Here is a 24,420-nt window from a genome sequence, read left to right on the forward strand (position 1 = left end):
TATATATATATATATATATATTTAAGTCCAAATTTCGTATCATAAACATGCAAATGTGAGCTGGTATTACAATAAAACATCCTTGAATCCTTAAATTCTTATTTATTATTATTGTAGTATCAGAAAACCTCACTTTATATATTCACATTGCAGTATAGTCAAAGAAGACATCGGCAGAGAGAGTCGGTGAACCGTTGTCGGCTTAAAGTTCTAGTGTTCAAGTGGCAAGGCGCCCTATTTCCCCTCACTCTATCCCAGATAAATTGGGCATCTCAGGTTTGTCTGTGAGAAAGAAAGGACAAAAATCAAAACAAATGCTCCCACTGAAGTGAAGATGGGAGTCGGGTTGGCTTTCCTCTCTGGCTAACGGATCAGCAACTCAACCTAGTGGGACAGCAGGCCACTTAATACCTACCATCTTGTCCAGGTAACAGAGTGGCCCGACAGGGAGGTCAGAGAAGGTAGCAGCATATCATTTTTCAGATCACCACTCACCCTCTCGCTTCCTCCACATGGCTCACTTACCCTCTTCTCATCACTACAGCCAGGAGACACTCATCCTTTCTTCCCAATCCTCTCCAAGAAGATACAAACATTCATTGATAAAGGTTTTTTTTTTTTTCATTTTTGAATGTTTCATTTCAAAGGTGTTCTATAATAGCTCCAAATTTGCTGTGAATTTGTAATTTTACGAGGCTATGCTTTATTGTTTTTCTTGTTATTTCAAACACACATTTGATTCAGGTATTCATATTTTGACCCTTAAAACTACAAGTAGCTAAATAACTTCAGGCGTACAAAAAGGCAAAATATTACAGACAGATTTAAAGAAATTGCCATCAGCACAGATGTACACAATGATTTCTGACAACGTTTTTGGGTTGCCAGTTGAAGCAAACAAAAGTTAGTGAGTGTTATTTAAAATGAAACACATTAATAACAGTAATGCAACGACTGATCAGACTGAAGGGGTGACTGGTATGGTAATCTTTATTAAAACCATTTTCTTATTATTTACGCTTCTTACAAACTGTATGTACCAAAGACTCCAAGGAGAATCTGTTTTTTTGTGCCCTGACATTGACGTTGCATCCAAATGAATGCAAGAATGAAGTTCTCTCCTCTAGAATGTGATGGAACTCCTTCTTGGTCTGCAGTAAAAATAAAATCGAAAAACTTGCAGAATGATAAGGGGAGGTTTTACATTATTGCAGTACTCCACAGGTGGGTTGTGTTCTTTTTTCTTTGAAAAACATCAGCTGACACAGAATAAACTAGAAGTATGTGCAACATTTCCAGCTTCCTCCCACAGCTCAAAGACATACATGTTGAGTTAATTGGTGACTCCAGTTGGCGTGGGTGGGAATGGTTTTGTGTCAATGCAATTGACTGGCGACCTGTCCGGGGTGTACCCCGCCTCTTGCTCATTGTCCACAGCGATAAGCACCAAATATGATGCACTGATTTATATTCTTATGACTCTCGCACTAAATCAGGATCCAATCAGTTTTTCTTTGTCTGAGCACTCCTTCCTCGCAGCATGGCTATCATTAAGTGACTCATTTATAAGGCATCACAGGTAGGCCCACATCATAGCCTGCTGGTGGCTTTTAATGGGGAATGGAAATCTTTCTACTGTACTGCTAGAAGTCATAGCTGAGGCTATGCGACCCCTATAGTTTGTCACCACATTAGTGCCAAAAGACTCAGCAGTGAGCCTTTAGCCTGAAGACGACAGGGCCATGATTATGTTCTCTGCAGGGTTGACTTGGTCTGCAGACACTCAGCCCTGCACACAAAGGGACTTGTGAACAATTACTTATGGACACCAATATAATTATCTGCATATCCTACATTAGATGGTTTTTAAATTTTAGTACGGATCATGATCGCTCTCCACAATAAATCAAATGATTGTATATCAGTAAGTACTGATTTTCTGTATAATAAATTCTTATGCAATGGTGCTCCTACTTTTAGTTTCTGAGCTGTGATTACTAATTCCTTTTGATTATTTAAATTACTTTTAAAAGTTTAAAGAAGAACCAAAACACTCAAATTGGTATGTTTAATATTTGACTATTTAAAATTCTACAGTGTTCATTTGACCAATTGCAAGTATGATTTTTCTTTATTTTTTACTATTATTGAAAAGTTTTAATACTAATGTTTTACTCATATTAATCAACCATCACATTAGTGTCACGTGTCTATTATGGAAAATGTTCTTCTTTGCCACTAAAACACCTTTGACCAGTTCAGTTGTGAACAAAGAACAACTGATACATCCTTGTGGCTTCTGGTACAGAAAGATTTGCAGACGAAACTTTGAACTTACAGAATCACTAAATGAGTTATTCTGGATCATACTTTATTTTCCACATTGTCCTTAGATCTCATCAAGTCTAGATTTGGTCATCACTACACAAGGTATCAGCATTTTTTTTAATTGTGTTTATTTAGTTTTTATATTGGAAAAATACTTTTAGATTTAGGAAGACATTTAATTCTACCAGATATGTATTGTTATTTAAATAGCCATGTTCAATTTCTCAGACTAAGCTGTCTTTTTGATGTCATTATATCTGTTAACAGAAAACTCTACTTTTTAACTAGACTGCCCTGTAGGAGATGTCACAAGGCCCCTATTCTTGGACCTTTTTTTTATTTACGGTATAGAATAATGGACTTTTTGGAGATGCTGTAGATCTGTGGTTAGTGATGTAGGCTCATAGTCCTGACTGTGGGTTCAAGCCGAGTTTATGTCAGAACACGCATCCACCACTAAACAATTGCTAAACCCCTTGTGTGAATTTACCTTCTGTGGTGACTCTTATAGAAGGGAACAGCAGAAAAAGAAACAACAATGTTGAAGACAAAATGTTTCTCCCTAAAATAAACTTGTCCAGATGTCATGATTTACTTTTTTTTTCTTTGCCTGATGTGAATGTAAGTAAATCATACTATAATTTTTGTGAGTTTATTTGTTTTTCTGTTTTTCCATGTTTTTGTATTGTGTCGATAATTTTGAAAACGTTAAGACTAGTCTGTTAATAGTTAAAATGAATCTATTTGGCCAGATCTGGTCTAAAGTTATAATATTTGCTGTCACCATTTACACACTAACTCCTCATTTGAATATTTTTGCACTCCCAAACACATTTAGGCTCTAATTCTATTCCTATATCTTGCTTTCTGCTATCTTTATTCACTTGTTTAAATTTTAACATCCATTAGTCTCTAAATTAATGGATTGAAATTCATCTGAGACATAAATTCTCATACACACATACAAAGACACATATGCACTTATACACACATTCTTTCTCAAAACTGTGTGTGGTCCCACCTTCTTAGTCCACACTATGTTTCCCAATGCTTCATTAAGTCCCATGGTCAGGGTTTTGGATTTAAGACTAATCTTTTAAATTCCTCACTGTCTCGGGCCTTGTTTCATCAGAAGTTACTTTTAAACTTGTTGACACTTTCGCCTGTATAGGTTTCTTAGCAACTTTTTACCTCCATGTGACAACAGGGGTTTAGTTGTTTTCTTTTACATCTTCCTCTCTCTTTCTGTTTTCTTACCTCCTCTCATATTCCTTCTTTGCATAATTCAAATCAGAATTCCCATGTGAGTACCTTGCTCTTGACCTAGCTTATAAGGCTCCTGATTGCTTTAATAGCAGTCCTTGGACCTGGAAGGTGGGTGTCTTTAAGGAACTCTAGTGGAAATGGTGTGTGTGCAGCGTGTACTACCAAAGGGTGGTTGATTAGAACTGACCTCAAGAGTGTCAGGAGTAAAAAGAAGTGCAAAAATGCAAAGTGAGCGTGTGTGCTTGCATAATTGGGGCAGAGAGGAGTGCAGCAAGGTCAAGTAGAACAAATGGTCAGTGGAGAGAACTCTATAAGTCTATAAAAAACACACAAAAACATCACATGCATATGCATGATTACTAAGCAATGCTCATTTTGAGGTAAAGGAACAGAACGTTCAAGAAAAAAAGTGCAGTTGCAGCTAAGTCTCATAGCTAAATTATAGGAAGCTCCACGAAGTGTTTGTCAACTAGCATTAAAGAATGAAAGATTTGAAATACCATCTGACATTCCCGTGAGTATAAGAGATTCAACATGTTGTGCAGAAAAAATTACAAATGTGCAAAAGGCTAAGTCCCTCAACAGCTGGATCGCCCTAGCATTAGCCACAGTCAGGAGCCCATAAGTGAGTCAAGCTATAGCTGGGGCGAGGTCTGTCAAACCCAAAGACTGAGTTTGAATTAGGTTCACTATTCAAAGCTACTGAAAAGAGTTTCTGAGCCTCCTATTCTCTGCCAGCAAATTGGGAGGAAATCTGGCTATTGTGCAGAGTTTTGAAGAGGCTGGTGGTGAGGAGAGGGCTTCACACTGTGCTTACCTATAGATGGGAGTGGAGACAAAGAGTTCTGGGACATCCAGGAGAGGCTTTGAAATCCCTCTTGGCTAAAGATGGAGTGGTTCTGGTGTGGACAGTAGTAGTCAAAAGTGTTCAGCCACTGTAGTCCCCAGTAAAGAACATTTTACTTAACTTTGCAAAGGTGGTTAAATACTAACAATAAACCAGTAAATCAGATTAATTCCCCACACCCCCATTAAAACAATAGCTGGAACTTCTTAAATTGCGTTTTAAAGATATTACATAAGTTGCAAGCTAAGCTTTTTCATTCCCATGATAAAGCTATATTCAAAATCATGCTTTAATGGTGAAAATGATGGTAGATAAACACAGACTGGTGTAATGATGTTCATTTGTTGACATGCAGTCGTGTGTAAAAGATGGAATACTGAAAAGTAGGCTTAAAAAATCAGCTATTCACCCCATGCACACAAACACTAGCCACATTGCTCAGCTGCTGCCCTCTTCTTGATCAACCCTGCAGCCTGGGCTGTTCCCTCGCCCCAACAGCAATCCAACACCCCTCCCTGTGTAGACTACCCCACCAAAAGCCACCTTCTTTTCTTAATTTTGCTCTTCTCTCTGTGTGTCTCATTCTTTCTCATTAATCAATGTCAAACTGCCCAACAACAAGGCTAGCATTCATTCTGTGTCTACCTCCTTCATTTTCTTGTATGTCATTGTGATCCTCCCCCTCCAACTTAAGAGCGAGTATCAACCTTTCACATGGCTGCAGAGTTGAAACCCAGACCCGTTTTGCTTAAATGGAAGGTTTTTCAGTAACAAAAACAAATGCTTTTCCCCATCATTGTCAAGCTATGGGCAACAAACAGATGTAATAGTCTTTTGCAAATATCTTGGAACACAGTAAAAGATGGATGGAGCTTTCATGGGTAGTGTCATTTTGCCCCTGGATCTATCATCTCTCCTTGTCTGTTAGCTGGCATTTCCTGCTCATAACCATTGTCCAATGTTCAATATTAACCTCTAATTATTATGTTAATACACTTCTCCATAGTGAATGTAAAGCATCATGTTTAAGTAAAGCAAGGAGAAATGTATGCCATCAGCAGTTATTTACTGATGTCAAATTTTCATTGAGACATCAGAAACAAAGGTCAACATTTCCTGTACGGTAGTAATTAGTAGTCAGAAACAAAGAGAAAGGGCATTGCTTAGATTGAATCCATGGTCTATTGGTCATAAATTGGTCATGTTAAGGCAAAATTGATGTTAGCCAACTCACATACATGCCAACACAATATTCACTTGCATGAGATATACATAAAGAGACCTTAAAATCAGCATCTGGAACATGTGTGCATGTAGGTATTTGGGACATGGTCATTTTTCCTGATGATCCTTGCAGTTTGTTTTTATGTTGTTGTTGCTTTTTTCTTATGCTGTTTACCATTTTATTCCGAAAACAATTTAAGCCAGTCACAGACTGTTTTATCAGTATTACCAACCATACCCTTTTGAAATACCTGACTGTCCGTGTTAACGTTGAGAAATGAGACGTTTCTTACATGAGCTCATTGTCAAGCTGATTGTGTAAAAAAAAAAAAAAGCCTCTGAATCAGCAGGAATTTCTACGCTTACAAATAAATTCTGTCTCTGTTCCTTTTGTTGCTCTGTATCTTTATGTATTTATTGCACTGATAAATAGTGCAAAAGTTTCCAGAGATCTACTAAATGGAGGAACAGTCCAAGATTAAAAGCAAGCATGACGGGGCTCACGTGTGCTTTACTGAATGGTCAGTTGTCTAAAGGGTGAACGAGACAACAGAAGAAAGTCAGCATGATGGAAATTGATTACGCAGCTTGTTCACAACTTTAATATTTTCCTCTAATATTCTTTGCAACTCTCTTCTTCATACTGATGGCTTGCACCCCACACAGTTCAGGATCCCATGTATTCTCTTGAGTGCAAACATGTTCACACAAATGCCACATATTCAGATATAGTCCTACAGCGGTCCAGTAATTTTTCCTATGAACCCAAAATCAGTCTTTTTTCTCTGTCAGTGGTTGCTCCAACTTTAACCTGTCAACCTTACCTGCAGACCATGTCATAATCACATATATACAGACAGACAAACTCACTGTTACTTCCTCTGAGACCCTTGCCTTCAGGCAGCAAATGTTAGAGTATAAAAATATAGATGGATAGATGGATCAGTAAAAGGGCACAATAAGAGGTAGAGAACAAGAAGTTCAAAACAGACACTGAGCAGTAAATTACTTTGCCAGTCAATCTTCCCCCTAGGTACGCTTGATGAAAACTGTCCAAACTTTCCCCAAGTACTAAGTAACCCTCCTACAATTTGTCAGTGGAGAGCTGGGAAAAAAGGATTGACAAACAAGTGGCAAGATTAATTGTTGCTGGGAGGTGAAAGCAAAGGAGAATAAAAGACAAATTCAAAGGTCAAACTCAAGAGAAAATGTGTTGCATATGTGGAGGAAGTTGAATCGCAGAATTTGTGCTGAAAAAAAACAGAAGAGGTGTGCAGTGGGCATGGAAAGAGGTATTCAGACAGTGAAAACAGTTGTTAAGGAAGAACTGAACAGAGGTATGCATCCTATTTCTTCTCAGTTTGGGTTCAGTAGTTTCTGACACATGCTCATAATCCCTTTCTTCGCCACATACACATCCCCCCCCCACACACACACACACACACACACACACACACATACACACACACATACATACATACACACACACATACATACATACATTTTTTATTCAACCTTTATTTATACAGGTTAATCCCATTGAGCATCGGGGACTCATTTACAGAGTGATGACAACATTGGATAACAACGACAACAATGGACAATCGTAAAAAAGTCACACAAATTTAATATACTATATAAAACGTTAACATACATACATATATACATACATAAAAGCATACGTACATACATACATGCATGCATACACACAGACAGTACATACACACAACACAAACACATTTCTGAACTGTTACATTTTTGTAATTCAACCCTCTAAAATCTGCTGTACTTAATTATTTATGTTGAGCATTTTCTCCTTTAAAGTTGTCAGACCCCACAAATACAGCAAAGAAACTCACTTCCCAATACCCCCTTTAACCCCTCACACACCTTCACTCAAGGGTCCTCATGTGTATCAAGAAAGAGAGACATATTGTGACTAAAAATGTAGACTTTTGCAGTTATATTGGAGTGTTGGGATGTGCAGCTGCCTAAAATACACAGAAGCATACTATTTTTGTAGTAATGCTAAAAATAAGTGTAGGTTGCATAAGAAAAATGAAGTATTGAAAACACACTCACTCACACACAGCCACATGCACCCAAAGAACCTGCTTGTTTTGTAACAAGTTTTAGAACGTTTATGCCCAGAACAGTGAAGGGGGAGTGAGGGCTGTTGTGAATGTTAATCTGGTAATTTGTTGTTTGAAATAAGCAGGGGAGGCACGGTGGTGGTGTACTAAAGGCAGCACACACACTCAGTGTGTTTGTCTGTTGGAAAAGGGGGAGGTTTTGGAAGAAAGAGAGGGTAATTCTTGGTGACAACATCCAGCTTAGTGATGTAGATGACTTCCAACCAAGTTATTTATCTTCGAGAGAATCGAGCAAAAATACCATGACGGTTCGAAAGCAAAAAATGCCCCATGCCCAAAGAAGGTATTAAGATGTCTCTGATACATGTCTGCCCTCCTCCTTCTCTCCCCCATGTCTCTCAGTCACTCTCCCTCTCACTCCTAACTCTGGGATGGAGGCCAAGTGCCACTAAGGGCACTAAAGCTAATAAATCATCCTCATTTCAACATCTGTCCAGCCCCAATTGGCTGCCCACTGCTGCCACCCCACCCCTTGTGAAGATGGGTCTTTGGTTTTATTCATCTTTAAGCATCACTCCATAGTCCCCCAGTGACACCCCTTCCAAAGTCAGACAAAACATCTATTGTCCCATTCCCAAGTGAAGAAGAGACCCTCTTTTCCCCACTTTGACAAAACACGTCTGAAGCCAAGATGGGGCTGCCAGCCGAGATGCTTGGGACCCGGCAGGGGTGCCCCCTCTCCCCTTTTTACTTTTCTCCCGCCCTCTGGTTCATCCATCCCTCATTCTCGCTCTCTTTTTTACTTTTAATACTCCCCTCCTGTGGGGTCACTCACTCAGCTCACATCCCACTCTTTTCATGGTACTGAACTCTCAGCCTCGCATAAAGACATCAAGTGACAGCAGTGAGAGAAAACAGCCAGATTTGGCAGAAAGAGATATTCGACATGGCTGTCAGTGGCTATTCTGTGGGCCTTTTATTCACTTGTATGTAGTTGAAATAGATAAACAGTCATAGGCTGAAAAGCAGGGATCAGAAGCTTGTTGCATTTATTCATATTGAACCAAAAAGGGGAAAAGAGGCATAAACCTGCTGCTGCCAATTAAGAAGAATGAGACAAAACCCAATTCACTGTTTAGACTTGTTTTCATGAGTAAGGCCAAATCTAAGCATTTCAGTAGCTTTATGTGGTTTGCTGTAAAGCTAGATGTATGTTTTTAACCATTGTTGATGTTTTTTTTAATGAGGCTGAGATAATTTAAGATATTATCTCATCATTCAGAAAGCACTCCCACCACATTTACTCAGTAGACACCATCTACTGTGAATGCTGTTTCCCAGCACCTCTAATTTACCCCAACAACAAGGCACAGGACAAAATGCAGCAATATTCACAGGACTGTGTGCATTTAAATGGTAGTCATTTTACTTTAAAATTTTAGATCAGTAAGATGCAGATTTTTGCTGCTTATTTTAATGCATTGAAATGCTTTACAAAAAGGCTGCTTGGTTTACTAATCCAACACTATAACAAAACTTCCTAAATGTTAAGCAACATTTTGCCCCCTATCCTTGTGTTTACAGGCATGTTTTGAACCTTCAAACTTAAATTTATGCAAATGTTTTCATTTTCTCAAAACTGCTCAAGCAGGAAAGAACATTTACCAAAAAGGCCCTGTGATGAATTAAGCAATTAGTGTTAGTGGCATTTTTTGTTTCATATTTTATTCTAAATTATGTAGATAGAGGTACTGTAATTAATGTTTGTGAGCACGTGGGTGTATGTGCATGTGTGTGCGGGGGGGGGTAAATTCATTATGCATGGAAATGTATTTGCCTCTAATTCAGAGTTTTCAGTGTTTGCTTAGAACACATGGTGAGTTATGATGGGAAAACACTTTCTTCAAATGTTTTTTCTATGTGCATTTTTTTAAAATAAACATGCATTTTGTGACACATGAATTAATATTATTTAGTAGAATAAAACATATTGTGATACAATAAAAATTATCTGTAATTAGATTTTCCACTTTTTAGCAAATCTCGTTTCTTTACTATAATTTTGCCCTCCTCGAAACGTTTTGATTTCCAATTAGCCAATGAGAAGAATGGCTAATTTACCACAGCATGCATGCGCCTGATGTCTCAATCTGCCGGGTGCCAGCACTGTGAAATGAAGGACTCAGTATACATTTAGACACCAACACATTTAGACAGACAACACTTTAAAGAAAACATTCTCTACTGGGAATTAAGATTAAGATCTGTATGAGTAGAATACATTTTAATGAAGCAAGCAAATAAAGAAAGCACATTTTAAAATTTCATGAACAGGAGTTTTATTGAGGCACATGAGCAGCAGGACACAGCAGCTCAGTAGTGGCCCCAGATTGACTTGTCTCAGAACGGACAGCCAGCCAGCTCCTCCACACAACAACCACATTGTCTGTTCGCCCAATGAGCCAGAGCTCGGCTCTACTCCTCAGGGGGCTGACTTAGATGAACACATTATGGATACATGTTAGCCTTGGCTCGACTCTCTGTGTAATGTGTGAGGCACCGAGAGGAAGAAAGACAGAGGAAGGAAGGAGGATATGAGAAATGAAATGCTTAAGGATGTTTTTGGAAGCTACAGAACGGATTAGCCTAGCCAACAGTTTAATACAGTCACGAGTTGTGAAGTACTTGTGAGTAGTTTGCATCCAAAGTAGTTTAACTAAGTAAAAAGTAATACTAAGAAGCTAAGTAATGACTTAAACTTTAATAAATAAATGAGCTAGCATAGTCACAAAAATAAATGTAACATTTCAAGTAGAAGCACATAGTGGAATCCCACTAAGCTGGAAATACAACATCCACAAGGAACCAGCTCAAGTAGACAGTAGATCTAATGTTGAACTTAAAAACTTAAAAAGTGTTGAGGAGCCACAGGAGCTAAAAGAAACATTGACTAGTGAAGTGGGAAAATAGATTAACTCAGAACAGAATGAAACTAGAGACGAGCCAACAACTCCAAAAGAAAAGTAACAACAATGGATGGATGAAAAATTGGAAATAAAAGCACTGAAAGTTTTCTGAATTGTTCTGTTAATAATAATAATAATAATAATAATAATAATAATGATGGTAAATGGTAAATGGGCTGTACTTATATAGTGACTTTCTATCTCATCTTATCAAGGCACTCAAAGGGCTTTACAACACAATCTGTGCCCTCATTTATCCATTCATACAGCACTACTAGATCTCTACAAAGCTAATTGAACAAATAATTCTAAAGAGACTAATTAGTAATAATAAAATAAATTATACACAGCCCTGCTTCAAAAAAATTCAGCTATTTTTTATACTGCCCTCAACCTTTATTTATACAGGTTAATCCCATTGAGCCTCGAGGACTCATTTACAAGAGAGACCTGAATTTTTAACAAAGAGTGATGACAACAGTGGATAACAATGACAACAATAGACAGTCATAAAGGATGCATATAAATTGAGCATTTTTAGTTTTTATAACAAGTGAAAAATTAAATGTAAAAAAAAAACCCAGCTAGGTTGTAAGGCGATGTAGAAAATTAAAAAAAAGAACATGTCTGCATTGGGGGGTTTTTTCCAGGAACTTAGCAGATGTTTGAAGCCACATAGAGAGGTCAAGGTCGAGAGCTTCAGAGCATTTTGCAAGATATTCCAGGAAACAGGAGCGGAGTAGGAGAAGGCCCTTTCGCCTAGTTCAGTACGCACTGAGGGAACACTGCATGTAATTATGTCCTGAGAGCGCACGCTGTAGCTGCACTCACTCAGTGACATGTAGGAAGAGATGTATGAAGGCAGCAGACCAAGAAGTGATTTAAAGATGAAAATGTATCAGTGAGAGAGGCTGTGTGAAGTTAATAATGTCCAGTTAACCAGTGAATACAGGTGCAGTGGTGGGTACAATATAGTTACAGCCAGTTATATCAAGCACAACCATCACTGTTCATTTAATCAATTTTTGCTTTCATGCAAGACACAATATTTAACTGACAGTCCCTACTGCATCTGTAGCAAATCCCTGATTCACTAAGGAGCCATCTCCAACCACAGCTTTATCTTGCCCTGGACAGAGCTGTGATAACGCACTAACAACAGTGAGCAGGCCAAAGAGCCACTCGAGCTGCCACTGTCAGGGTGGGTAAGTGAGGTCAAGGACTTTTATCACCTGACGACTTTGCACCAAATGCACCCCAGCTCCACTTTATCATCCTCACACTCCAACACAATGCTGTTCCTCATTTTTCATCGGATTCTGTTGTCTGTCGTTTCAGCCTTTCATTAACTCTCTGCTTTCCAATTCGACCACTGTGAGGTGAAGAAAACGAGCCGAGCAGGAACAAACTGTGCCTTCTCTCCTCGTGTGCCTGAGGGAAAACCCTGGTGTTATTTTAGAAATCACACTGTTAAAGATTAATGTTGGGCCGGAGGAGTGTGTCATCATTCCTTAACGACGGAGCCACGGCGCTGAATAAAGCCGGCACTGTGCTCCGCTCCTCACACCAAGGACAGATAATTCTCCTCTCACCAAGCTCGCCACTGCTCTCTCCTGCTTTGTCCAACAACTCTTTGGCTAAATCATTTACTGCAAAAAAATCTAAACTCTACATCCTCTCTCCTTTCCAATTTTTGATTTAGTTATTGAAAGAAATCAATACAAAGATGAAGAATGGCACACACATTGGCTTTGCAGTTATAATAACAGAAAAATGAGCGGCAGCCGTATTTGCAAACATTTTCCTTGCTGATTGCTCTCATTAGATGACTAATGGAAAGTCCCAGAGCCAAGTTGTGACCATGCAGCACCCCCCAATAAAGTCATCTGTCATCATCCCACCGACAAGCCAGCCAGACAGACAGCTATAAACTTGGGTTCAGAGGCTAAGACAGTGCATCATATCTGTACAAATTAAGCCTTTGTTACGCCAACGGCTATCATAATGGAGATAACCGCACATCAAAAACTAAAACTGGGATCACAGACACCAATGAAGAGATTGATAACAGCTGTTCACAGCCGATGATGCCAGTGATAAAAACATGTGAGGAATCTTTTGGACGTAGGATACTATGCTGAAGGTTCTTGCTGATAAAAGAGCGCGATAAGCCGCAGAACATCAGTCTTAATGACAAAGATAGTTGCAGCTTCACACTAATAGGGTTGTAAACAACGTTCACATTATATCACCCAGCTAATAAACTAATTTGTGATGAGCCCGAAGTTCAACTGAAACATGATATTTAGAACATTTTCATGTCTAAAATAAATAGTTTTTTAATTATATTCAGGATAACTAACCCTGATATATCACTTATTAAAAGACTGAAACAGTTTCTTGGACCACAAGTTCACAGTTTGTAACAAAGTGCCTCAAGATAAGCAGCTGCATCATGTTGTTGCTTTTGCAACATCATTACTGCTTATTCTTTTGAGGTCTGATGTCATCCCTCAAATGATCAAAGTGAGTAACGTTACAACTCATGGTGCAGTCTGAATGTAATAACATCAGACAGTGCCGTTTGAACAAGAGAGTGGATCTGTTACATTATCTTCACTCCACCATATCTTCTTCAAAGAGTCTTCAAGGACAAATATGTTACTTTATAATTTTCAAGAAGCAACGAACGGCTAGTGTTTCTCCAACTAAAGCCATTTTCACAGACAGTCTCACAGCTAACTGTAAAAGAAGCAGAAAAAAAGGTGAATTATGCTATTACAACGGTCTGGGACACTGCGGCCATAATCGATTTCATTAGCTATATAAATCATGACAGCTTGACATTTATTGTGGAGGTGATGGGTTTATGCTATGGACTTGGTGACAGCTCCTCCGGTGATAAATGTCGCTATCTTTTCAGAGCATGCACAGAAAAGACAGGGAAAAGAACAGAACACGAGAAATCTGAAACAGTTACTGTGCAATTACTGTTTTGACAATTTAGCACTTTTTGATAAGTGAATTGTTTGCTAAATGAATTCAGTTTAATATTATGACGTCTTTTTTTCTATTTTTTAAGATTTTGTTTATGTTTCTTGTACATTTTCAAGTGCAGCCAGTTGCAAAGCTATTCCCAGACTGATTTGTTTGTAACCAAAAAATAAATCTAGGAAGTTACAGTTGTACTATTCATTATTAAGTTTTTAGTCTTACAAACAGTAGAAGATATCATGGAACAATCTGGATTGTATGTAACAGTTTAAGTACTTAATGTCCGAAGGATTTAAATTGATCTGAAAATGAAGAGTCATCACATTTCATGGGGTGATTATATGCACTCAGCAATTTTATTATTTTTTTATTTTTATAAACGTTCCATGCAAAGTCTTTGACCAAAACAGCTAAAGAAAGCGTTTACAGCCTGTATCTCCAGACAATATCTTTTGGCAGTAACAACTTGCTTAAATGCGTTGGTCTTTACATGTTTCCACTGTGTAAATAATCTGATGGGCCACCAAAAGAAATCACAAGGATAAACAGTGCACCAGTTGCAGTCCATTTGTTTTACACAAATGCTTTCTGTGCTGTATCAGCCCATCATACTCAAAATAATTACAGCCATCAGGGCTATTAAGATGTCATTATTATTTTTGGTATTTATTTCAAAGATGTAAGATGAAAAGTGCATTTGATGTTATCTTTAGAAAAGATTTTGAGCTTTTTTCTTGGCTTGCTTGTAATCGCGTTTCTTCTCTTTCTTCATATTTTATCATGTAAACTCTAAAACTTCCATGTCTGTCCTACATCTAAACTCCATTTCTTGTAATTAACACAGAGGATTTAGAAAATAAGTTGAGCTAAGAAACTTGGGTCTCACCACTCATCATTTTTTACACAGAAGAGGACATTTTGAATGTGTTTATTTAACTGCATAACTAATACTTTTATAAATATGAATATTTTTAAACTGTATGTATAATGTGTGACTAGTAGGTGCATTAGATTAAACTCTTATTTCTACCATATTACACAAAATCAAACATACTCGTGGACAGAACATCCACAATCAGGCATTTTGTTTATTTGTTGGAATAATCTTGTCACTCACCATGGTTTTAGTCTTCTAAAACATTAGCAGAGTTATGTTTTATCGGAACTGACCTCTGATTAAACCCTTGGTGGCTCAAATAAAGCCCCTACTTGTCCCATCTACAACCTATATATGCATGTACTTAGCCTCCAAGTCACTAGAGACTCTCCACTTTGTACGTTTGGACCTGTGCCCAAACTCTTTCTATGTGTGTGTGATTTTAAAAGTGTGGAAAAATATCCACAGTATGGATTTGCTGGAGGATGCTTGACCAAGTAACACACAGCAGCACATGTAGTTACTAACATGCAGCTAGTTAACCGTCCTCCATAAACAAAATGTAGTTTACTTTTTTAGGATTTGTTGTCTTTCATAGATTGCAAAATCTGCTTCTCCATGGGAGTCTTGTTCGAATAGCCTCTCGCTAAGTATTGAAAATGCATTAAATGAAAAAGACAATAATTTTTTAAGTACCAGAAATCTTCCATTGGTGTTGAAAATTGAAACAATGTAAATATTTAGCTGCGTGGCATCTACTTGCCAGTTGTCTGTCAACACATGACAATATCTCAGTGGTTGCGGTCCAGAAAAAACTAGATGCAAATGAGAGATACTCCTTTTCTTTCTCTGTTTTTCCTTGTCCTTCCCTACCTAGTACAAACAAATTCCTGATTTGAATTAGGAATTCATGCTGGCACTAGATGGAAGGGCAGACAGTGAAGTCTTGTATGTGCTTCTAAATACACCAATTCAGTTTGCAAGGGAGATGAGACTTTGCCGAGTTGAGAAGGCTGGATCAAATTTATGTAAGGCAGAAGCATAAACATTCTTACATGCAATGAAAGTGTAAACACCCCTTTCAGCCAAGGTATGTTAAATGAAAAGTAGATGTGGCATGACCTTTGCTTCGATCTGTTTGCCCCAGAGTCAAGACCCTAAATCTTTCACCCATAACTTTCTTCTTGCTAAAAGGCAAAATGTGGAAAGAATAAGAAATCATCAGACATGAAGCAGCATTATTTTTCTCCACTGTTGTCATGTGTCAATAAATGACTACTTTTATCAAAATGAAGAGGCAAGGTGTGATTTATCATTATCTGAAAGGCAGGCTACAACTCCTGTTGTTGCTGTGTAGGCAATCCTCTTAGACCAAAAGTAGTGTTATTTATTGGGTCTCAATCCTGCAGCTGTCACAGTATCTGCAAGCAGAAGATCTATTGGCACACCCTTATTCACTTATGATTATTACTGATCATCTGCCCAAATGACTTATCAATAAAATGGAGGCCAAGCAGATAATTTATTTGCATGCTTCTGTCAATATCAAGTTCAGAATCAACAGCCTTAAAAGGATAAGGACATCGGGTGATGGATGGTCATATGAGTCTCATGAAAATATGACCCTTTTAATAAATTTGCAATGCCCTTTTCTTTTCCTCTTCCCTCCACCTCCCTTTGCATTCCTCCCAATCGCTTCTCATAAAAGTGTGCTTCTTTCCCAAGGTTTGTTTGCTGAGTAAGTGCAAATGTCAATTTGTGACATCACATTTCTACAAAGTAAAAGCTTCAAACTCTTTAGCTGGCCAGTGGGTTAATGCAAATATTTGATCGGCTCTTTTGTGCCAATGATTTGACACCTACACTGCATGTGTGTATGCAAGATCTGTGAATCATGGAGGACAGTGAAATGATGAGACAAGTCTGTCTGGGGTCAATGCAAGTCCTGCCAGAAGATTTCACTATGGCATTTTCTTCATAAATCACACAAAGACTCTCAGGACATACAGGGTCAAAGCTCGTTCAGTAAATATTAGCTGCTTGTATTTAACAAATGGCCATGACTTTTCAGAGTCACACAATAGTTCTCACTGTTTGTCTTCCAAATCTAACCTTTGTGCACTAAGTTCTATCTTGCCAACAGTTCTCAGCTCTGTCACAGGCCGCACCCTGACCCATCTGGATTAAGGGTTGGGTAACAAAATTAGCATTAGTGCAACATTGTGTCAAGCAAATCTAATCTCTTGGGGATGTTTGAAAGGATAAATTTATGTAGACTTAATATGTATACATTTAACAATGAGCTTTAAAAAGTTCTCACCATCAAAAGTCAGGTAAAGCTAAATGACAATGAGTAATCAGTGATTATATTGATAGTTGTCGGGGAAATTTTTGCTCCTTATATATTTAAGAACATGAAAGTTTGCTATCAGCAGTGCCCTTATTGTTTGCATTGGCAAAAGCACTGCGAGTCTCCCACCTATTAAAGTCATCGTGAAAAAATATCTGTCTGATGTACGCCCAGTTTCCTGGTATTTAGTGTTGCAAATTTCAAGCCCTTTATTATTGCTTTAGATTTTCTCACTTCTTGACTTAAGTTCAGTGAGCAACCTCATTGTTAAGGCATGTTTTTAAGAAGTCACAGTTCTGGTTTTGTTTTGGGCTAGCGGTCAAAATCCCTATCTGAGGGAAGTCCAGAAATAGCTGCATTTTACACCCTTTTAAAAGACATGCCAGAGAAAAGATGTGGAGCCACAGGCAGGCACTATCTGACTTGATGGTAAAAAGCAGATTGAATTAGACGTGTATACCCAGTCAAACAGACTCTGGCAAGCAATTGTAAAAGGTTTGTTATCGGGGATTCCATATGATAGCAACACACTGGAGACTTGTTTCTCTTGTTCACTTGCTTCCATTTTTGGTGTTTTGTTTTGTCAATTTGAAAGTGATCAGGTTTCCCAGTATCCTAAAGTTAAAGGAGTTTGACCCATTTGTTGAGATCTTGTTTGAGATAATGGTCAACCATTTTAAAAATTCTTCACGCATTAAAAACAAAATTGTCTTTGTTTATCTACAATGATTTCAGTCACAAACTATTTCTGAGCTTTATTATTCAACACAACTCATGAAATTCCTCATCCCGTGTTGTCTATACTGTATGTCAAAAAGATCAATGACCCATTCAAGGCATTGCCACCACAATGAAGTTCTGTCAATGTGCCAAGAAGCTGCAAAAGTTCCCAATATATGTGTAGCAAAACTTTCAATCTGTGGCTTTCTTGGTGTGGCTCTTGCAGCCAATGGGTTGTCAGTCAGGGCCCTGGTTCAAAAAGCCTTGAGGTTTGTTTGCTGCTGGTTCTTTTTGGAAACTTGCGGCTTTGTGACATCCGCAGTCATCCTTTGGGCTATGTTGCTGTACTGCCTCACATTATCCTAAGTTGAGTAGAATTGTTTTTGGCAACAGAATCCTAACATTTTCCTATGATACAAACCTCCAAGTGGGGCCCTTTTCTTTTCTTCACTCCTCTATGAATGATGAAGAGGAAGCCTTAATGTCCTCCTGTACTTCGGTTGCTATGCTCCTTTCAAGGACAGACTTTAGCTGTGCATGCAAACCTACATCTTCATAGTGGACCATGAATGGATATGTCTTTAGGGGAAGTTCTGGTGTTTTTGCGTATAAAAAGGTTCTAGAAATAAATGTTGTCTTATTTTGCACTGCATTTGCTTTAGGCTGTGTCAGATCTTGTAGAAACAATGAGGCAGTCTACTCGCTGAGTTTTGTGTTTTCATCTGTCTGCTTAGTCATCATGTCATCAACTGGAATCGTACTTAGGTGGTGCTGAAAAAGTCCTGATTCTGTCCAATAGCAAAAACAGCGCTATGAAATATTAGTAATAGTGGGGTTTTCTGTTCCCCCAGCCTAAGGTGAAATCTCACACCACAGACATGATGAGATGCAAACACACAGTCTCTCATACACATACATACACTGTTACATATATTCCAAATGAGGGTCTGGACATCGCTTGATAGAAGGATTCTGCAGGTGGCTGCACTTTCATCAAGCCTCAACTAGATTTGTTTATATTTGAGGTCATATGGGCCGGAGAGAAAAGTTTGTGTGCCTAGACACACATTTACACACTCTGTCTAATTACTCTCACTTCAATGTTTTCTCTTTCCGTAAGACATATTGACATGTCAGCAGTTAACAGGCTAGATATAGAAGAAATGGACAATTTTACCTTCCTTTGAATCGTGGAAAATCTATCCCACTGAACATAAGCCAGTCTGTATTTGGACTTGTCTCACCACCCTAGAGAAAAACCTTGAGATGATGTGACACATGCCATAAATCATAGCTCTGTCGGTTGGTGGCCAATCACATTTTCCTTCCCTAATTAATTATGTATTTATTTTGTTTGATGGGGTTCTGCTGGAACTAAAATATTCAATGTTTGTGTATGTCTGGTATCCGAGTCTGTGCAAACTTACAGTAAGTGTTAGAGTTAAAAGAGCACCTCCACCTGCTGTTAATGCCATTGCCATTGTTGCACATTCTCGTGCTTTTAACAAATATATTTAAATAAAACGTAGAACCATCATCTTGCTTGGTCACTTTCAGTTGACAAACAACCTGGAATAAAAATGCATTCAAGTCAAAGACAGGAAACTTTCAAATTAGTATGTCTTTGACAGTGAGCTCAGTGTTTTGGACCCCAAACTGAGGTTTGGATGACAGAATGCCTACACAGTCCCGGCCCCCCACCTAAAGCTGAAACACATTAAGGCATCAGTAAAACCACTCATGTCTGCTTGCATGTCTTTTGGAGTTTTAGGTTACACACATACAATTTGATACACACACATATTTACACTTGGCATGTAGCTGAGCAGAGCAGGGGGAAAGTCCAGAAATTGTCCTGTAGTTGTTGAGCGCCTGGTAGCATTTTAGATGACCCAGCCAAGCTGTTGGTTTTGTAAACTGTTGCAGATGGTTTGAGGCATTGCAAGAAACAGAAGCCCACCCCAACTATTTTCTTACACACTGCCTCTGTTTTTCTGCCAATAGTATTTTCATGTTTAAAGTGCATAAGCATTTTTCTTTTCACTTGCAGACCAAACATATTAACCTATTTATCTTATTTATTTCTAGCTGTCACAAACTGAAAAGGAATATTCTAAACCTTTGTTAACCTATTGCATGTAACTTTTTCCATGTTTATTATAACTCAACAAATTAACATGGAAACAAATGCTCCTATTCCACTTTAATAATCAGCCTGTACTTTACAAAATGCAAACAATTTAAATTATGAGGTTATGTTTTCTGATGCATTTTGTTTGCATCTGTAAAGCTTTACAACTACAGTAAATAGGTTGATTGTCTGAAAACACTTTTGTAAGTATCTCTTTTGTAACCACAACCACATGGAGACTTGAAACACGCTGGTGAGATTTGGTGAGACTAAGAAACACATACCTTGACAGCCTAATGTAGGAAACCATAGAATACACTACATCTGTTCACATGTGGCCCATCTGGTTCGATCTTAAGTGAATGAAGAAAATAAACTACTGTGTGCTTCTCTGTTTTCAGATGTTTTTTTTTTCTTGTTTATGGGGGAAAAAAGTTCTTATGGACAAATTCAGAAACATTTCAATCTAGATTGCATGGGAAAGTGCACACTCCTAAATCATGCTCACAATTAATAATTATTTCCTGTGAATTGAGGCCTGGCACGGAAAGGTGAATACAAGAAGCTACTGTACGCCAGCATTCAGAGAATGGTCCCACAGTTTCCATAAGAGATTCCACAACAGATAAATGTCTCTTTCCCAATCACGGTGTACCACATTGGACAAGGAAATACAAAGTTTAATATGTCAGCTCAAATATAAAGTTTGACAGTCTTGTCACAACATTGATACAACACACCTACTGTTAAAAGGCTGATGGTGAGGATAGGATGCAGGAAAAGGAAACCTCAGAAATACTGTGCGTTTGTGTGTGGAGAAGGCATAATCTCACATGAATCAGGCATGTTGACCCCCCACCTTAAAGTTCCCTGAAAAAAAGAGTTTGCATCTTTTTTCTATTCTTAGTGAGCTTCTGAGCAGAGGAAACAGAGACCGACAGATGAAGTGAGACAGGTTTTTGTGTGAAACACCCTCTCATAGCAGCAGGGCAACACCATCTCTTCATCATTCCCCGACTTCCTCCATTTCCTCAGGCAGACACTGGGAGCATTCTGCCACCCATCTGCCCCCAGTAAATATTGCTTGAAGGCTTAATTATACACACTCTCACTGACAACCACACACACACATTCTTGAGGAAATTTCATGCAATGCTGAAGCAAACAATTACCATCAAATATGGGGCATTCATTCATCTAAATGTGTCTAGTGTTATGTTTGCTTCTGGTGGTGTTTTTGTGACCTCCCAGCCCATTATTGTGTCCCTCTGGTCATATTTGTAACCCAGAGGGTGTATTTGATGAACCATGAAAGCCCCACGCTCACATCAGATCACACCAGAAGGTTGATAGTCTTTGAAGGTGCATGCTCAGTTTTATATTTCCATACATTTATGAAGAGTTATCGTTCTCAGCCCAAATTAGATTTGCTTGCACGTGAAGTTTTTTTGTGTTAAATTGTCTAATGGTGTTTTTGTGGGATGAATACTTATACTAATATGTTTCTTTTTGTGTTGTTGTTGTTTTTGTTTTTCTTGGCAGATGATAAATGACCATGAAGATAACTCCCCTGATAGCTGCATAAAAAAGGTAGAAAAAAATGTCTTTACATGCTGCATTTCAAGTCATGTTTTTGCTTTCTTATCTTGTCGCAACTATCACTTCTTTATACAGAGCATTGTAGATATTAAAGTTCCTACTGGCTTGCCTAAAAACCTGATGTACTCTAAAAGATGTACTGTAAAAATGCAATTTCTATACAAGTCATTGCCTTGTCAATTCAATCATTCATTACCTTAGACTAGGGCTGTTCAACGAAACTGCTCAAGGGGCCACAATTACTGAAAGCTGTGAGCTCAGGGGCTGGACGTATAACAGTTATTGTCATTAAGTTTGTTTGTTTTATGTTTTAAAGTCTAGTTGTATTTAAAATTAACCCATTGCTGGGGTAACTGAGTTAATCCATGGGCCTGATTTGGTTCCTGGGCCGCCAGTTGAATAGCCCTGCTAGACTATCATTAACTTGCAGCAAAGCAGATATGCAGTGAACAGAAAAATGAGTTTAAACTATATTCTGTAGTACCTGTTTTGATAACTAAAAGGCATTGCTTATCAGACCAACAAAGAATGATCAGCAATCTTGTAAGCCCACCTTTCACACATGCACGTGCTGTGACCGACACGTCTCATTGACCAGTCACTGACCATTTTATGGGGTGATAAATTTATTGAAGAGGTTGGCCAGTGTGGATTTTATGGCCAGTGTCACTGGGTCAAAAAAACGCCAAGAGAGTTCATGTTCATCTAATGGTCCATGAAAGAACAATGGCCACTGCAGAGGGCACACTCGTTCTGAGAATTGCTGAAACTGTGCAGGGAGTAGCCACAACTCAAGTCAATGACAGTGTGTGTGTGTGGGTGTGTGTGTGTGTGTGTGTGTGGGGGGGGGGGGTCTAGAATCAATGCTTAATGTGAAATAGCAGCAAGTTATATAAGTTACATAGTGTTGGAGAGGGAAACCTTTGACAAAGTGAGAAAAAAACAGCTAAACTTTAATTTTGTTATGTTTGTTTGACTAAACTTGCTTTGCAGAAACAATCAAATTCAGATGAATTTACAGTTTAGAAGCATCATCATCTTGTTAAAATCCAGTCTTTTACACTATCTTGCTTAAAAGAAAAGTTAAATTACTGCCAAATATATGGGTAAACATCTGGGCTGGACAAACCCGCTGCCATCAATGCAAGCAATGTGTACGAAGTCCAAACATGGATACACTGTGAAGATGCCTTGTTAGCTAAGTCAGCAAAGTGGATTACACTTAAGATCACTCCAGTTGTAATTTACAATTATAACCACTCTGGCTTTTAGAAAACACAAAATCACTTCAATTTGGTCATTTGCATTTCAGGTCAAGGGTCTTACTTAACCTTGTATAAACAGCTAGGCCATCATGTAAATCACTGACTGCTTGGTGGATTTGAAATCCTACATTAGTCAATGAGCTTATTTTAAGAGCTGACCTCAGATGGTTTGGGTTGTTCCGAATGCACCACATGCTCATGCAATATCAAAAAGACCTACTTGGTTCTATAAATTACCAAACCACCTCCCACATAAGATACACATGCATTTTCTTATCCACACTCATTTGCACAATCAGAGGTACATTTCATGCAAACAGACAAAACAAGAGCATAAAATGGTACTCTACAACATACAGATGACGGAACACAGACTTGCAGTTTGCTTGCCTGTCGTAAGTAAAAACACACAGGCTACATAGCATTATGCAGAGTGTGAGTTGTGGTGGGCCCTTGTCGGGCGGTGGCAGACCACATGCTTGTTATGAATATGAATGAAATTATGCATGAGCTATTTCTTATGACATGACTCATTTATCCCCATGCAGGCACACACAAACACAGGACGAGGGTTTCTACATGGGAGCTTACATACACACACAAACATTGACTTCATATGCCTTCACCATGTCTTTACCATCACTGCAATTGATTAAGGCAAAAAGTTAATTGGGTTGTAACCTGTGAATAAACTAGCTCATTGTTTGAAAGGAGGGTGCTCGTTCTCATTTGTTGCAGAACTTTACTGTAAGGGAATATGCTGTTATATATGTTCCACTTATATTTATTGCATTTTTTTTTGCATGCTACTACACAGTGCATGCAATTTTTATTCAGGTAAATAGTATTAAATACTAGCAGAAGCAAGTATTCTTAGTAAATTAGCTAAATAATATACAAAAAGCTTTATGTTGGTGTTTTTGTTGCTAAAATAAAATATAAATAAGACTTAAAATAACCAAAAAAAAGTTCATGCTGAATACTTAAAATACAGTAATAAAAACTTTTCTATTGTATTTTGTAAACAATACATGTTAATATTTTATGTAATATTTGAGGGTTGCATTAGCTTGGTGGTTAGAGCGGCACTCTTGTAATCCTAAGGCAGCTTGTTCAAACCCAGGTTGAGTCAGGCGTCCTGCGTAAAACCAAAGCCAAATTCATTATGCAAGTTTGCTCTTTTTGGCGACCCCTGCAGAATAAACCAGCTGAAACAAAATTCAACAGCAAATTTTTCATGTTATATTTATAAAAACTAAAGCTTCATGTCATGTATCTTATTATCCCACTTCATATCTCACTTATGTCTTATATCTCACTTTCTCATTTTAGTTCACTATAATATCTAATCTTACATAAATGGAAAAAATATGCATCCACACCACCCACTCTATCCCTGTCATGCATGTCTGAATGAGGCTGTGGCAAATATTAAGGCAAGTTGTGTGTCCTGTGTCTGAAAAAAGCTTTTCTGTGTTTGTCTGAAAAAAGAATAAAAGCAAACGTGAGGGCGTGTTAGAGCTGGGGATAAGGCAGCAGATAAAAAGGAAGCAAAGATATTATTTTGGCTTCTCCAGGCCACTTAACTAAAAGCTGCCCAGAGCTGCCCTCAGACCCATTTGTGTGTATTCATGTGTGTGGAGTTTAAAGCTGTGGATTCATATCCTGGCCTTTCTAAACCATATTGGCTTACACACATGCAATAAAATGTCTCATGCATCTTCACACCACCCACATTCAGAAAATTAAAAGGACCTGTT

The 24,420-nt window shown here is 38.2% G+C and overlaps 1 protein-coding gene across 1 annotated transcript in view; it reads left to right on the forward strand.

Moving 5' to 3' along the window:
- prdm16 (PR domain containing 16) overlaps positions 1 to 24,420 on the forward strand; it is a 117,949-nt gene that overhangs the window by 14,310 nt on the left and 79,219 nt on the right. Inside the window, exon 2 of the mRNA XM_037684933.1 lies at positions 21,339 to 21,386. Coding sequence (XP_037540861.1) covers positions 21,339 to 21,386 — 48 coding nt within the window. The remainder of the gene's footprint in view (positions 1 to 21,338; positions 21,387 to 24,420) is intronic.

Source organism: Nematolebias whitei, chromosome 11, assembly GCF_014905685.2.
Source record: "Nematolebias whitei isolate Nwh7 chromosome 11, NemWhi1, whole genome shotgun sequence".
NCBI classification, from domain to species: Eukaryota; Metazoa; Chordata; class Actinopteri; order Cyprinodontiformes; family Rivulidae; genus Nematolebias; species Nematolebias whitei.